Genomic DNA, 17038 nt, shown 5'->3' on the forward strand with positions numbered 1-17038 from the left:
ACAATCCAGGCAATATTTGCACTTGACTTCAAAGGCCTACTCCATACAACGGTACGACACCTAGGTTATAAAGTTGGGGGTGGGTGGGTAGGGCAGACAGGTGGGTAAAGGGAGACAGTCTTGTTTAAAGTACACAATAGGGGGCTTCCCTGGTGGCACAGTGGTTGAGAGTCTGCCTGCCGATGCAGGGGACACGGGTTCGTGTCCCGGCCCGGGAAGATCCCACATGCCGTGGAGCGGCTGGGCCTGTGAGCCATGGCTGCTGAGCCTGCACGTCCGGAGCCTGTGCTCCGCAACGGGAGAGGCCACAACAGTGAGAGGCCCGCGTACAGCAAAAAAATAAAAAAAATAAAGTACACAATAGTATTTGCTTTGGGACAGGGGCTCAAAACTCATAAGAGTGACGGTGGACATCTGGGGGTCCCACATGAGAAGCTGGCGTGGCTGAGTTTAGTAACAACAGCTGGGGTACCTGGCAACTGAACTGGGGTTGGACGATAGGAATGAGAGCAGAAGAGACTGGGCCTTGATAAAGTGTCTTGACACTGTGCTGATGACAGAGACTTTAGTCTTTAGGCGGGAGGAAGCTGTTGGTAGTTCTTAGGCATGGGAAATGACAGGGTTAGATTCCTCATTTAGAGAGATCAAGCTGGTCACAGTGTGGAGGTTGCACTGGATGAGAGAGGTACAGGAAGCAGAGAGCCCAGTGAGAAGGCTAGTGAGAGGTGGTGCTGATCACGTTGGACCCAGCTAACACGCACTTACTTCCCCTAATCCTCACCCACCCTGACAGGAGGAAGCTGTCCCCAGCTGCCGGATGAGGGCACTGAGGCTCCATTTCTTTGCCTAAAGTCACACAGCTGGTAGGTGGTGGAGCCGGAAGTCGGTTCTGCAACTGTCTGGTGCTAAGCCTCCTGCAGCCCCCGCCATAAGGAGACTTCCATCCTAGACTCCATTCTGAGCAGAGACAGGTCTCAGCTGAGACCTCAGAGGAAGGAACATGGGCAAAAGCAGACCTGTGCTCTGGACTGAAGAAGAGCAGATTTCAAAAGGCTTGAGGACAGGCAGGGTGTAGAGGGGAAGTCACCGCTAGAGGGATCTGGTGCTGCCTGTACTCATGTGAAGGGCCAGCTCATCTCTCTCCCCACTTGTCCCCATACCCAGCTGCCCGAGTCCCACCCAAAACACCAGCTTTGGGTGAGTGCATGGCAAGCTGGACCATTAGATTATGTGCAGATTTTCTTCAAATTGACCAAGAATCAACTCAAAGCTTCAAGGACTATTTGGATTACTCTATTTGTCCAGGGTACTGTATGTGCATGCTCTTCTGGCCCATATTGGCCCATTTAGGCCTTGGTTTTGGTCTCAGAACTGGGTTAGAATAGGTCTTCAGTTTAAATACCTGTTAAAGGAGGGTAATGAGTATCCCTGCCTCATCTGTCAAATGAGCGCTTAGTAGCAGGGGGTCTGGATTCTCGTTTTAATGCAGAGTGGCCGTGCGCTGAGCCCTTAAGGCAGGGAACAACTCTTCTCTGCTGCCATCTAGTGAGCATCTTGGGAATAACACCTGAATGGAGGTCACCAGGAATAGTTCTCTCTCCAAGGGGTTCTGAGCCAATGAAGAATGTGTCAGATCCAGGGCCATGCCCCAGATGTGATCATCTGTGTCCTGGAAGCTGCCCACTAGAAAGTGGAGTCTTCAAGGTGAGACCTGGTGCAGAGCATGACACCCTGAATGGATCGCCTTCTCACCTGGCTCTGACCTAGTCATGCCTTATGTCACCCTCCCCTCTTGTCTCCCTACCTTCCTCAGGGTAGAGTTTGAACTAACAGAGTGCTTAGAGAGCCTCTGTAAGTCACCACATCTGGGGGCAGTGGGGTGCAAACCAAAGATTTATTTTTCAAGTAAAATAGGCAGCCCAGGAAGAGCAGAACAAGAGGAAACCAAGGCTGAGAACAGAAAGCTTGGATATGGAAAGACACAAGAAGCTAGATTGCAACTGCCAGGGAGAGCTGGGGAGGTGGGCTATGGAGTGGTCCTGGGTCCTCGCCCAGGTGCTGGGGCCGAAGGGGCCTTGGAGACTCAACTCCAGGTGCAGCATTTGCAAGAGGAGCTGAACACCAGGCTCCTCGGGCAGCTTTGCTGGAACAACCGCCCCCCTGTACAACTTGTAGTAGCTGGACCAGTCCAGAGGGTTGGGGTAGAGCCCGTCACCTTTGCCCTGGCAGAAGATGTCTTGTCTGAGGCTGGAGCCATACTCAGGTTCAGAGAGCTGGCCTGGTGCAGGAGCTTCAGGCTCTGGGGGGCCTGAAGACATATATGGACGACCTGGGAAAACAGTGATGATTCAACCAAGGTTCCTCCAAAAGATCCCAACCCCATAGGCCAAGCACACAGGCAGCAACATAGGCAGCAGCAGCTCAACACCCCGTACCTTACAGGCAGGGCATAGTCAGACACCCAAGGCAGAGAACAGCCAGACCGCAAGCACACCTACAGCTGGAGCACAGCTCAAGAGAAAACACCGGAGCTACAAGTGTCATAGGCAGTCAATGGCTATCTACCATCTGCAAAGCCCAACCAAGTAATGGTGAGGGCCAGCGGGCTCTCACAATGAAGGCTGAGTGCAGGCCTTGAGAAGAGAGGCTGAGGGCCCTCTGGAGGGAAGCCCTGGTTACCGACACCCTGGGCAGGCATTGGTACAATCAGAAAGAGGAAGAAGAGTGTGAAAAGAGAATCATTTCTACAGCTTCCTCAGCTCCTGGGGGTGAAATTTGGGAAATCACGGTAGTGGGGCAAAGTCATTTCCTCAGAAGAAGCCAGTTCCTGAGGTGCCCTGACCCCATACTCACTCAGCTCCAGCAGCAGCATCTTGATGAGGGGGTAACGGCCCTGGTTGCAGAAGAAACCAGCAAAGTTGTCCATGTTCAGTGTCCAAACCATGACCCCACCCAGTCCCGTCTGCTTCAGATAGCTGACCTGTGTGAGGAGCGAGATGGGGGTGGAGGAGAGCAGGGAAGCCCGGCCAGCAGCCCCAGAGCCGGTTTCCTCATCCAGGCAGGGACCTCCTTTCTCCAGCACCCCCAGGTCCATTAGTCCTTATCCTTGCTGGGCATGATTCATTCTGGAATCTCCCTGCCCTGACATAAACATGGCCAGGGGTGGACATGAGGGTGGAGGTGTGAGGAGTACATAGATGTGTGACTTTCCTTAGGTTGGCAGCCTTAACTTCCCAGCATTTTCTGGGCTGAGCTGTTGTGTTTGGGGTACTGTCTGCTGATTGTGATGAGTTCAGTTACCATAGGGAACGACTAAACTTCCCCAAAGATCTGAATCCATTCCCTGTCTTCATGTCTTTTTGTCCACGCTGAGGGCCTTCTCACCTCCACCAGTTCCCTGAGGCTTCTTTAGGGTATGGCTGTGTGTCCCCTCCAAGTGGGCTTCCCTGGCCCTAGCCCTGCCAGGGGGCCATGGCTCACCTCTGGCGTGAGGCTGGGGTTACAGGGTAGGGGTGGTTGGAACCCTTGATGGCCCCAATGTCCCTCCCAGCTACCTCCCTTTCTACACCAGTCCCCACTCAGGGTTCCAGCTATGGTACAACTTGCTCTCAGAGGCCAGCTTCCCCTTTCCTCTCCATCAAGTCTTTCTCCTGCGCTTTCCTCCCCAGAAGGCCCACCTTCTCTGCTTTAAGACTTTCTCAAAATCCCTTCCACCATGATGCCTTCTCTCATCTCCCCCAGCTGCCTCCTCAATTCTCCAGAGCACTTTGTCTACACCACCAGAAGAACCTGCCACTGCATAACTGACAAAAGATAAGCAGATGAGCAAATGCAGGTCCCTCTGCAGGTGCCAATGACCTCACTGGAGAGAGAGACATGGAAACAGGTAAACGCACTCAAGTTTTGAGGCAGGAGTGGAGGGGGTTTCATATAAGTAAATCAAAGGATCTATAATTTGAACATGCACCAAATATTGTCAATGGACTGAATAAAATGATATGCCTTACTGTGTGTATTTCTCCTCTTATATATCTGTAGAATTTGTGTTTAATAAAATGCAAATACTTTCAAGAGAGATTCCAATGTAGAGCAATTTTTTTGCCATTGTGTCTTTTCTTAATCAATAGGTGATAATGGTACCAAATGCTATCACATGGAGATCTGTGAAATGCTGGGATATTTCTCCTTGAAGAAGTTCTGAATGCTGTCATTGAATGTTATTGACAGGCCTTGGGCCCACACAGGACCACACCTTCCCAGCAGGGCCAAGCCTCACCTTGATTTTGAAGCTCTCCACATCGTCAAAACCGACCCACTGGTTGCTCTGAAAGGCATAGGGCACCTTCTGGTCCTTGATTCTGTGCTCATCAGCCCCCTTCCAAGAGCAGACCTGTAGGAGCAGAGGGCAGAGCTGGGAAGGAGGTGGGAGGCACTGCAAGCATCTTCTCCCTGTCATGAGGAGACTAGAGACTGAAATATTCACGTCTGAGAAGCTTGGAGAATCTAGGAAGCTCTAGACTGAGTGACCTAGAACTGTCGATTCAATGAGGCACCTGGGGTTAGGGATAAATCCAAGATGACAGGCATGGGATGGAATTTACCCAACCAGAATTCACTGTGCCTAGCATCCTCATTCAGAAATTATGGGAGAAGAAGCCCCTGCTCTGCACAATACTCCAGGTGGCTGTGGGTTTTCCTACTTCACAGTAAGCCAGGAGTCCTCCGTCTTTGGTGAAGGGGCCAGGAGTTCCAGGCCCCGTGGCTTGGGCCCCCACTCCGGTGTCCAACAAAGAGGCCAGGGTAAAGGATCACCCATAGGTGGGCATGCCAAGGATCAGTTTGCTGGCAGGGGTCCCTTTCTGCAGCCACCATTGCATGGCAGAGTCCTGGTGGTGAAGGAGGAATGTCAGGGCTAATTTTCTTTGCCTTTAGACTGGTTCAGATCATCCAAGCCTGGGGGCTCCAGAGGAGTTTCATGAGCATTTACTAGTGTTCCAACCCTTCCCCATCTTCTTTAGATCCCGTCTTAGACCCTGAACCACAGTGATTGAAGCTGCATGGCCCTATAGCCAAGAGCATGGGCTCTGGATTCAAACAGTCATTGACTCAGTAAATATTTACTGAAGGCCAGCTGTGTGCCAGGCACTGTCCTAGATGCTTGGGATACCTCAGTAAACAACGATCTCTGCCTTACCCAGCAGTTTATTTGATCTTGCCGAGCCTCGAGCTTCCTGTCTATAAAATGGAAATGATAAAAATATTTGTCACTAAGGGCATTGTGAGAATTAAAAGATATAATGCATGTATAAGTCTAACATAGTGCAATAAAGGGGAGCTATGATTGTGATCATTACCATCACTGTTGTTTCACCCTCAGTACAAGAGCAGGGAATTTTATTTATCTCTGTATCCCCAGTGCCTAGAACAATGCTTGGCACTAAGATGCGCAAATAGAAAGAACAAATGAGCACAGGGCTTCTTCACCTCTGCACAAGACCTTCCCCCATCATGTATTACTTGACATGACACCCCCAGGCCTGTGACATGAGGAGGTACCCAACATAACTCTGTGGATTAAACAAATAATGAAGACTCTTCCCTCAAACCAGGACGGTAGGCTCACTTTCCCCAAGAAGCCACCCTGTTTGAGTCCAGGTTTTCTAGTTACCCTGCAACCTCTTAGCACTTAGGTATTTTCACTGTATTGATTTACATGTATTTGGTTTTGCTGGTCCATATGATTTATCTTTGGTCAGACTGGAGCTTTCTGAGGGCAGAGCACCCTGCTAAGTTCTGTGGTATTTTTGTGCAAATTTGGAAAAGTCACCCCTCTGGCCAGAAGCAACATGCAGGGCACATAGTATGGAGAGTAGAAGGCCTCTTTGTAGGAGGATAAAGGCCTCCCTTCCCCCACATGGATCCAGGGCACACAGCTTGGAGAGCACCGTGCCAGCGGGAGTTCAACCCCCTCACCTCTCAGCTGAATGTCTTTGTATGTCTCCCCACTTGACTGGGCTGGCTTCTCCTGGGACCCACACAGTTTCCCAGATGAGGGTGGAGGAGCCAGGTGCAATGTGAGGTCTAGATGCTCAGCTCAAGTGCCTGAAGAAGTGCACTTTATTTGTGAAAGAGCCATGGAAGTCCTAGATGTTCCACCCAGCTGACACACAAAGATGTGGGCTCCCAAAATTAACAAACATTTTAATTTAGGGCTTTTTGTTATTGTTGTTTGTTAAGAAGGAGAAATGATACGGTCAATCTTGACTTTTAAAATTAGAATGGGCTTGTAAAACAATGTCTAGCCTACTGAATGAGGAAGAGCTGGGCAGGAAACCTCCACCCACTCCAGTCTACAACCAAGCCTTCCCTTTCCCGGGACTGGGGTGGCGTAGGGGTGGTTCTGCCCTGAGATGTTATCAACTTGGGAAAGCTCTCACCTCTTTCCAGAAAACACCTTCCAGAAGGACATTCAGTGCCAAGGAGCAAAAGCTACCCATTATCTTGAAGGAAATGGGGCTGAGGGTGTATGAAGGGAGCGGAAGCCATTTTGGCTGGAAACTTGAGTTCAAAGACAGCCTCCCAGTTAGTCACTGGTTTGTTTGATGTGTCCCCAAACTAGATTTGTGTCTAATATCAGTCGACATGCTATACAGAAGTGAGGTTTCTCCTCAGCAGCGGCATGGAACAGGAAAATAAAACAAACAAACAAACACACACAAAAGAAACAAAAATATCCTGGCTTCTCCATGCCCTGCTTGGTATCCTGCTTTTCCCTTCCATTTGGTTCTTCGACGCTCAAAAGGGGCCACCGGCAAGGGCCTGTGCCAGGGGCGTCCTCCCACTTACCACATTGAATTCGGCCACGGCCCCGCTCTCTCCCTGTCTCTCGTCGGGGGAGCGGTTATGCCCTGTGTTCTTCTCCCAAGAGCCACGGAAGTCATAGGCCACGAAGCTGAGGAACTCCAGGTTCCTGCATGAGGCGTGGGAAGAAAGAGTGAGGGGCTAGTGCGCAGGGTGGAGCCCTCCCCCTTCCTTGCTCCTCCCTCCCCTCTCACGCAGTGTGTGGCCTGGGGAGAGACCTGCATGGTGGGGGCGGGCTCCCTTCTGGCTCTGGGAGACGCAGCAGCATAGGCAGCCCCTCCGGTCGCCCCGCCCGCCCCCCCCCCCCCCCCCCCGCACACCGTCATCCAGGCCATTCTCATTCTTGGCGGCTCACGTCTTCAGCATCCTCCTCCCAGCTGTCCCCCCAGCACCCTCAGGACACAGTCCACTCAAGGACACCTCTTGCTATTTTGCTATTTTGAAGGGAAATCTAGCTTAGCATTTCTCAAACTTTAGTTGTGCACATAAATCACCTGGGAATCTCATTCAGGTGCAGGCTCTTATTCAGTAGGCCTGGCGTGGGAACTCATCCTCTTGGAGATGCTAAGTGCTTCCCTCTTTCCTCCCCCAGGGATATTTCACTTTAAGACTGAGGGCCAGGCTCCAAAGAGAGGGACTCCGGAGTGATGGAGCAGCAGATGTGGTAAGGAAACCCTCCCTGGGTCTGTTGGTGGTGCAGGCGAGCCCCTGCTCCATTCTGGGGGAAGCTCAGACTACCCTTGGTCTCTTTCCCCCGCAGAGAACACAGGGTCCATGCCATCTGCTTGAGACTCACAGAGCAACGTTGTCCCCCTTGCATCCAGCTTTTGTGCAGTGTTGTCCTGCTGGGACAGCTGTGCTCGGCAGGAGGTGTGCCTTCCCTGAGGCCTGGGCTTCCTGCTGAAAGGCATTGGCCAGGGCCTGCAGGGGCAGCTCAGAGTGAACACACAGGCAGGGAACAGGTAGCCCTGTGAGCCCCAAGCAGATGTTCCCGCACAGGAGCCTGAAAACTGACCACAGGGCTGGTCTGTGCTATGCAGACACATGAAGCAGCTGAGCCTGGGGGCAGAGCAGCACCTATGTGGCCCCCTGGCCAACTAGGTCTTCCCTATCTCACCCAGCTGTACCTGCACCAGAGCTTTGAAGCACTGCTTATCTGATGGAGGGCTCCCCCGGCTTCCTGTGTACCCCCAGTCAAGGTCGAGACCATCAACGCCATATTAGCACAGAAACCTGATGGCTGAGTTGACAAAGGTCTGTCGGTTATTGGCTATAGCCACCATATCCACGAACCTGTGGGTTGATAAAGGGCAGTGTGGGCCTGTCTTACACAGGACAGTGGGTCATGCTCCCTCAGAGGCAAGTGAGAAACTACTCAAGATATTGGTGCTCAACTGTCTAGGCCAGAAGGGCACCGGAAGGGCTGCTTCAGAGGCTGCCGGGATATTTGCAGGTGGGTTATGGGCCTGGCTAAGGGAAAGGGACAATGTAGAAGTGCCCCAAAACATTGACATCACCAGGGGCACACTGACTCACTAGGAGCTCTGCTTCCCAAAATTCCCTCCAGAAGCTTACTGCCACATCCCTGCCCAGGGATTTGCTCTAACCTGAATCAGAGCTGGCTGTCAACCCAGCATGGAGATTGAAAAAAGAAGAGGAATCAGTTTCTAAGATGAGGAGGAAGAGAAGCCCAGCAGGCCAGTGAGGATCTGGGTAACCCTGGGGGGCTGCTCTTCTACTTCCCTGGCAGGTTAACATGGTTACTATTCTTCTAACTCACGTTTGTAGAGTGCTTCGTGCTCTTGGTATTACCATTACTAGTCCAGAGTTCTTTACAATTCCTGAGGTGCCCCAAGAACAACCTCCCCACATCTTACTTTCTCAACAAGTCCCTGGACTTCTTGGGGGTCTTGAGTTTTATAGACCGTTTCTATTTTAATTTATTTTTTTAAATTAGCTAATAGCATCAGTTCTTAAGTGAGGTTTGTGTGCCTGGGAACCCCAGGCTGAGAATCCTGAATTTCAGTGAAAAATCTGTGTATAAGCAGTGTTTGGGGAAGGGGAGTCATAAATTTCATCAGGTTCTCAAAAGGACTCATGATCCAAAAAAGTATTAGAAAGACTGGTTTAGAATTTTGGGGACCTTACAGTTAGCACTTTCTAGGAAAAGTATGGTTCCAAATATACCATTCCATTATCTCCATAAATCATCAAAAATGTCCTGGAAATGTCAATATTCTGGCATCCAAGCTCAATCTCACAGACTGCTTTTGACACCCAGAAAGGGAACAAAAATTCTCAGACATACTGTTCCAGAGCTCAGAAAATATAGACATTATATGTTGTCTGGGATTAGTTGAGACCCTCCCTTTACACATTTCATGGAGGAAGAGACTGAGGCCTGGAAAGAGGTCAGACTCTGTGCTGCATATAAAGCAAGACTGGATGGGCTTCCCTGGTGGCGCAGTGGTTGGGAGTCCGCCTGCCAATGCAGGGGACACGGGTTCGTGCCCCGGTCCGGGAGGATCCCACATGCCGCGGAGTGGCTGGGCCCATGGGCCATGGCCGCTGAGCCTGCGCATCCGGAGCCTGTGCTCCACAACGGGAGAGGCCACAACAGTGAGAGGCCCGCGTACCGCAAAAAAAAAAAAAAAAAAAAAAAAAGACTGGATGTATAACGGCCTGGAGCTAAGCCCACTTCACTGCCTCCTGAGGAGGTACCAAGAAGTCAGAAGGTAGGGCAGCCCCCAGAGTCCACTCTTCTCTCCCACTCTCCCTCACCCTGGCTACACCTCTACCTGGCTGATTCCCCGACTGGGGATCTCTCTGGCCAGTGAGCCAGTTCCACACTAGGGGCCCTGCCACATTGGTGCCCACAGACAACTCACTTCTGAGTGCCGAAGTTCCAGCCCCCAGTGGCCAGCAGCGTCTTCAGCTTGGGGTTCCTGGAAAAGACAAGAGAAGCACCGGAATTTATCCAGCCAGGTCCTGGGGCTCACCTCACTAACAAGGAAGCAAGGAGCCTGGCAGGGCTGGTGGGGTGAGGTAGGGGATATATAAATCCCTATGGTCATATTCTGTACCAGGGAAGCTCTAGATTGGGAAAGAAAAGACACATTCCTGACTCTGAGGACCTCTTATCTGGCTGGGGAGCCGTACACTCAAGGAATTTAGAAAGCAAGAGATCAGGACAGATCTTCAGAGAGGCTGTATTAAGGTAGTGATAACACTTGAGCTGAAGGATAGATAGATTTTAGGAGATAGAAGGGCACTCATTCCCAGTGGAGGGAAACAGTTTCACAGTCCAGATTCCACTTAGACCTAAACTGGAAGGGCACTTAAGGAGTCACTATCTACCCCCACCTCTTCCACATAAGCACGGGAAAGCCCAGAGAAGTGATGAGACTTGCCCAAAGCCACACAGCAGGTCTGCAGCCAAACTGCAGTAATGGAGAAGGTTTCTGGCTTTGAGAGGAGGCGCCTGTCTTCTCCACCTCCCATCCCCACCTCCTCCACTGCAGCTCACATCTTCTTCAAGCTGTTGAATTTCTTGCAGAGTGTCTCAGCATTCCACGCTACGGAGCTGAGCTGGTGACTGTTCATGCCAGCAAAGGCATATATGAGGTGGGTGCACAGCTTGGGGTCCACATCCTTGGGCAAGAAGCGAGCAGCCCCCTGTCTGTACTGGGCCCAGTTAGTGAAGTAGCAGACCAGTTTTGCCGCAGAGCCTGGCCAGTTGGGGCAAAGCAAAGAAATGGCAATCAGAAGGGCCTGCTATGGACTGGCACCCTCTGCCCAGAGGCAGAACTTATGTCATGCCAGCAGACGTTAAACATGGCCCTTCATCTGCTGGAGGCAGGGAGGCAGAACTTTCAAATCACGGCTTGGAATACTTCAGAATGTTAATTAAAATACAAATATATAAAGTGGCAGAGAGGAGACCCCAGTTACAGGCCTGGGTTTATGTTTCTTTAGTCTTGCTTTAAAGAGGTTTGCATTTACGTACTATTATCCCTTGTAGAGAATTGGTTTAATATCACTGACAAGGTTCTAACAAAGAGAATATTTTCTCTAGGAAAAGGCAGCTTGTTTCTGTCATCCCCATACCCTGTAGAATGGCTTTGTGTGTAGGGCCTCTCCTCCCAGATGGGGGCTTGTCTAGCAGTGATGGCTCCCACCAAGGGCAGCACTGTGCAAAGTTGACCAGAACGCAAAGATGCTCGTCTTCATCCCTGCAGCTGCCAGAAGTGTACTTTGGGCCGATCTCTTTAGCCTTGGCTTAGGGGTCCCCATCTGAAAATGACAGTGTGGTCTCTGAGAGCTCTTCCAGCCTTGCAGACTATGATCATGTGGTTTGTACACGCCAGCATTTTATGCCAGGGACTTGGCAGAATGATGAGTTTAGACTGGAGTATGTCTGTGGTCACGGTCTAGACCCTAGGATTTCCTTTTGCACAGACAGGGTCTCTCTGCACCCTCCTGCAGCCCCCATGTGGCCAGTGAGAGGACGAGGAGGGAGAGCAGTGCAAAGTGGCTATAGGAGGGTGTGTAGGAACCCAGAGCATGAAGGGCTGGCTGAGACACCCCTGCGCCCATGGATGGCTCTCAGAAGGAGGAGTCAAAGCTCCTAGTAGTCACTGGCCCTAACTAGAGGTCACCCGGGAGTGAAGTTTGCCGATGGGACTGGGGCGTTGCCTGAGTGACATAGAAGGAGGATTGGTGAACTCCCCAAAGCAAAAGAAGGAAGCAGGGGATTAACCCAGCAAACACATCCCTTGGGTCCATCTAGAAAGGAGCCAGGAGGCTCTTTTTATTTTGTATCATATCCTGCCATAGCATATTGAATATTGTGCATGAATATTTGTACTATAGAGGCAACAAAGTCTGGTGGTTAACAGCAGGGACTTTGGAATTTCATGCCTGGGTTGAAATCCCCACTCTGCAACTTTTTAGCCAGATAATTCAGCTTTCTCCTTCATAAAATGGGAATGATGATTGCTCCTATCTTAAGGACTACTGTGTGAATGAAGAGTTAATGTATGTGAAACACTCAGAACAGTGCTGGCAGAAAGTAAGCTCTGTTCTAAGTGCTTTGCATACATTAACCCTTAGCCCACACAAAATTCTATTATTATAAATATATACCATCCCATACGATAGCACACCATATGCCCAGAAGTAGCTTGGATTAAAGCTTTTGAGGAAATCTTCAACTTTTCTCTCTTCCCCATGTTTGCTATTTCTCTGGACCTGGCTGTCCCCTCCTGTGAGATGAACAGGGGAAATGTGTGTCCTGTGCCACAGCCCAGGCTCAGGATGAGGGTCTGAGTACAGGGAGTGGTGTGGGATAGGAAGGGAACCCAGGAGTCCAAGTGGCTAAACATCACCCAGAGAGTTCCCCCCTGCACAAGAGGGAGCCCTCCTGGCTCTCCCAAGCTCCACATGCAATCAGTTCAACAGACACGGAAAGAGTGTGCTGTCCTTGCCTGAGCCAAGGGGCTAGGACATGGAGCTGGAGAAGACTTAGGTTCCTTACTTCCAGTAGCTCAGAGCTCCCCTACTGGTGGTAGGGGAGACGCCTAAGCCAGTAATTAGAAACACTGTGATATATACTGTAAAATGGGTTCCAGTGCGATGAGAGCACAGAGGTTGGAGCAAGTGGCCTCAGGAAACACCAGAGAGAGGCTGACATTTAAGCTGCCCCCATGGACACACAGGAGTTCGGCTAGTGGGTTAGGAGGCTAGAACCTTCCCAGAAGAAGGAATGGCAAGGCCATTATGGGGACAAGGACACTTGCAGGGGCCGGAGCGTTGGAGGCGAGAACCCACTGAAATCTGGCAAGAGCTCTTGGGGTGGACGTAAGTGTTGGGGGAGTGAATGGGAGAGGGTAGCAGGGCCCAGGGAATGGGGCTGAGGGAACCCAGGGCTAGCTTCAAGAAAGGCGCCACTTACCCCGCTGGATCGCCAGCAGAACCATCAAACCTGAACAGCACAAAAGAGAAGGCAGAGATTAAGATGTCATTCTTACTTTCCCAGGCCCTCTATGGTTATTGAAGCGCAGGAGCGAGAAGTGGTCCGGGATGGGGGTGGGCTCAGGACAGTTTCCTACAAATCCAGCTTCCTCTGCCCACAAGGGACCCAGGAGGGCACTGTGTCCATCCCTTCACCCAGGCCAGACAGCAGGGGGCCCTACCTGGCCTGGGCTAGTCCCAGAGCTGATGGAAGTCTCCATGAGCTGAGACTGCTCCCTCTCTAGAACATTAGTAGAGGGCAGTGTGGATTTAGGAAGATTCTAGGAAAACCACTGACTTTTAAGCTTTTTTTTTTTTTTTTTTTTTTTTTTTTGCGGTACACTGGCCTATCACTGTTGTGGCTTCTCCCGTTGCGGAGCCCAGGCTCCGGACGCACAGGCTCAGCAGCCATGGCTCACGGGCACAGCCGCTCCATGTCATGTGGGATCTTCCCAGACCAGGGCACAAACCCGTGTCCCCTGCATCAGCAGGCGGACTCTCAACCACTGCGCCACCAGGGAAGCCCGACTTTTAAGCTTTTTAGAGAGAAGGTTTCTCTTTTGAAATAAGTAGAAAACCTGTCCTCAGGATGAAAAGAGCCAATTTGGAAGGGCTAGGCCAGAGAGCTCATCTCTAGGTGAGGTCTCTGTACCTCTGCTCACAGCCACAATTGACTATTTTTTGCTGCTTTCCTGCCACACTGCACAAGAGGTTGGCTGAGTTACCAATATCCTTGGAGACATAGGGCTCAGTGGGACTCCTTTAAAAGTATTTATTTCATCTCTCTGGAGAACTTGGATCTTCCCATTAACCTAATAAAACCTGCATGAAAATTTGTAAGGGCACCCAGGGTCATGGCTCCCAGGCTGCCTTTTGCAGGGCAACCAGCATCAGGGTGGGGAAGAATTCCTTGGCAGTGGGCACCCCTGGAGAGTAGGGGGCCTCAGAACACAGGAAAGACAAAACCACCCAATGCCGAGGGGTTCACTGACTCTGGGCTTCCAAAACAGGAGGAAAAGTCATTTTCAGCCTGTTGAGAAAAGCTTTTCCTTGCAACACAAAGCCTCTTGGGCTGAAAGACCTCAGGGGGGAGCCCACAGGGACTGCAAGCCTGGCAGCAGAGGGAGAAATGGAATGACCCTCCAAAGTTCTCCTGAAAGCTTCTGCTTCCTTACACACAGCACCGAGGAGCCATTTCACATACACCTCCCCACTTCCCCACAGCTCCCAAGGCGCAGCCCATGCTCCCTGACAGCACCCACTCACCTGCCCAGGCTACAGACCACACCATGGTGCTGGCTCAGTTACAGACTCCAGCCCATGCAACCAGCTATCCAGGTCCTGCCCTCCTTTTATCAGGCCACCCTGTCCCACCACAGCCAGGGGTGTTGAAGTCAGACAGGGGCAGGGGATGTGGTATGGAGGTCTAGGGTGCCAAGTAGCACGGACTGGGGACACCTGACATAATGCCCTTTAGCAATGCTTGGTTTTCTGGAACAATCACAGGGTGTAACCTGGGCTGTCATCATTGCCAAGCCAGGAGGCAAAGGGAGGGAAGAGGGAAGTGTTTCTAAACGTTCTGCTGGGCAAGCTTGATTCTGATTTTCTCTGTGTGGGCTGGTGAGGACCACCAGTAGCCCCAGGCTTTGGAGGAAGAGAAACACCTCATGAATGAGGGGAGCAGGCTTCCAGACCAGCCTGCCTGCTTGCTTTACCAGGGCCCTCTCTGGAATTTAGGTAATCTCTCTGTAAGATGATAGTGTTGCACGTATAATCTATATTTTACAATAGTAATATTTTTATTACTATCCATGTGATAGTAATATTTTAGATCCATTGAGAAAAATACATAACGATAAATAGCAACTGTGAGCTTAGTAATATTTTTAAATGCCTGTGTTTCTTATGAAGAATCAGAGGGACATCTATCAGTGCCCTGTGGCTGCTGTAACAAATAACCTCAAACTAGGCGGCTTAAAGCAGCAGGATTTATTACCTCACAGTTCAGGAGGTCGGAAGTCTGATATCGAGGTATTGGCAGGGCCATGCTTCCTCCAGAATCTCTAGGGAAGAATGTCTCCTTGCCTCGTCCATCTTCTGATGGCTTCTGGTGTTCCTTGGTTTGTGGCAGCATCACTTCGATGTCTGTCTCCATTCTCACAAGGCTTTTTCCTCTGTGTCTTTGCACGTCTTCTTTTCTGCCTCATATAAAGACCCTTGTCATTGGATTTAGGGACCACCCAGGGTGATCTCATCTTGAGATTCCCACCTTAGTTACATCTCCCACCTTAGACCCTTATTCAAGTAAGGTCACATCCTGAGGTGCTGGGTGGAGATATTGGGGGAGGGGGCAGCATTCAGCCACTGCAGGACCTACTGGGACATGTTACTTATTCTGTCTGCAGACAATGGCCAGTGCGTACATGAACTCCAAGGTCCTGGCAAAACTCTGAGCTTCTAGGGGACCTGCTCTTTGGTCCTAGGCCTTAATGTGAGTGGCCTGAATGGCTGAGTGGGAACGTCCAGTGGCAGCAGACTCTGGAGTCAAGTTGCCTGGGTTTGAATCCCAGCTCTGTCATTTACTGTGTAACCTCGAGCACATTCCTTGATTTCTTTGAACTCCAGTTTCTTCATCTGTAAGGAGAAGTCCTCAGAGGATGGTTATTAATGCCCTGCCTGCTCTTATTCCTGGGGCTGCCCGGCCCTGACACTTCTGCCCAGTCTCTGTTGGTGTCAGAGATCAGGGCTCTGGTAACCTCTGTGAGGTCTCTGAGGCGGTCAGAGCTCTGTGCCCAGATGGACGGTCCCTGTGTCCTTGCCTTCTCTTTCACTTAGGGATCCTGCCAAGGAGCCTGTTCAGAATCACCTGAGGTCTATAGAGCTGCCTCAGGTCTTGGAACGTGGGCAGAAGGGGAAGGGAGAAGGTGGAAAGTGAAAGCCAGGAGACTTTGAGAGGCTTCTCCAGAGAGACAGGTGGCCTCCTTATCTTGCCCCATTCTCCCGTACATATAGCTGACCTGTCAGCTTTGAGCTTTCCTGACTCGGCTTCGTGTCACCAAAAGGACCCTGCATTGTGGTGCCCAGGATTCTGAGTCACTCTAAGTGCTGACCTGCCCCCAATCATCTGGGGTCTCCACTGTGCCCAGTAGCTCCGCCATTAGTATCTCTACCTTGGTTTATGTAGCTGTTTCTTTTCTTTCCCCCTGACTACCTCATTCCTGCTACTCTCTCCTGAAGCAGAATGCTCTTTTCCTTCCTAGCCCTTATCCTAATTTGAAATTATATACTTATTTTGTGAGTTTATGAATTGAATGTGTGTCTTTCTCACTAGACTGGAAGCCCCAAGAGTGGGAACCATGTCTGTTTGTCCACTACTGTGCACTGACAACCCCAGTGGCCAGCACAAAGAATAGTCCTCAACAAATACCTGAAAATATTGAGTTTATTATTGAATGCTGTTTCCTCAGTCCTCTCACCATTCAATGTCAAGTGCTCAGAAAGTATCTGGTTGATGTGAGAAGTGCCAACCTCCCCATAAAACCTCTTAACTATTAGCAGAAGCTATTCTCCCATATTGCAGTTGAAGAACCAGAAGCCAAAGCTTCTGTTTCTTGCAAACTTGCCCAAAGCTGGATAAAAGAGGAACCAGAGCTGGAGTGAAGGTTCCCAGGTTCTTCCCTTTTCTATCTGGGCATCTTCTGATGGGCCTGAGCCCCAGGCAGGGGTGGACCTCGTGGATGCTGGCCACTGTGGCCTTCAGTCATGCTGAAACGCACATCTGGGAGCCCTCCCCCCACCCTCTGGCAAGAAAGGGCACACTGAGCCCTCTCTGGCCATGCAGGTTGTGGCCTTGCCTGTCCAAACGTCAGCTTGTTTCATGATCCTGGTAGACCACATCCCAGTGGAAGCTGCTTTTCTCACAAATAACAACACGTTTGAGTATGAGGCAGTTGGCATTCAGTGGGTACCAGAAATGAGAGGCGAGGATTGGATCTAGGTAGCATATGGGCCAAGGCTAGAACTACAGCCCATTCATTTCCCTGAGCTTCTCCCCCACTCCCTCCTTCAGAGCCTGACATTCCATGTAGACCCCTTTCCTCTTCCTCCTTCCTTCTCTCTTTCTCACTCTCTTTCTCTCTCTCCTTCTATTCTTCTCTCCTTTATT

General features: G+C 50.8%; 1 protein-coding gene across 1 annotated transcript; it reads right to left on the bottom strand.

Moving 5' to 3' along the window:
* Positions 1-1429: 1429 nt before the first annotated feature.
* Positions 1430-14164, bottom strand: CHIT1 (chitinase 1). The gene is given in 12 exon segments (XM_027082629.1): positions 1430-2170; positions 2172-2329; positions 2854-2980; positions 4277-4390; positions 4701-4886; positions 6847-6970; positions 7658-7782; positions 7989-8154; positions 9750-9806; positions 10388-10589; positions 12815-12844; positions 14140-14164. Coding segments are annotated over 12 exon segments (1401 nt in total). The 3' UTR covers positions 1430-2083.
* Between the last annotated feature and the right edge of the window lie 2874 nt (positions 14165-17038).

Source organism: Aethalodelphis obliquidens, unplaced genomic scaffold (assembly GCF_003676395.1).
Source record: "Aethalodelphis obliquidens isolate GAN/ISIS:26980383/991018 unplaced genomic scaffold, ASM367639v1 scaffold48, whole genome shotgun sequence".
Lineage (NCBI taxonomy): Eukaryota > Metazoa > Chordata > Mammalia > Artiodactyla > Delphinidae > Aethalodelphis > Aethalodelphis obliquidens.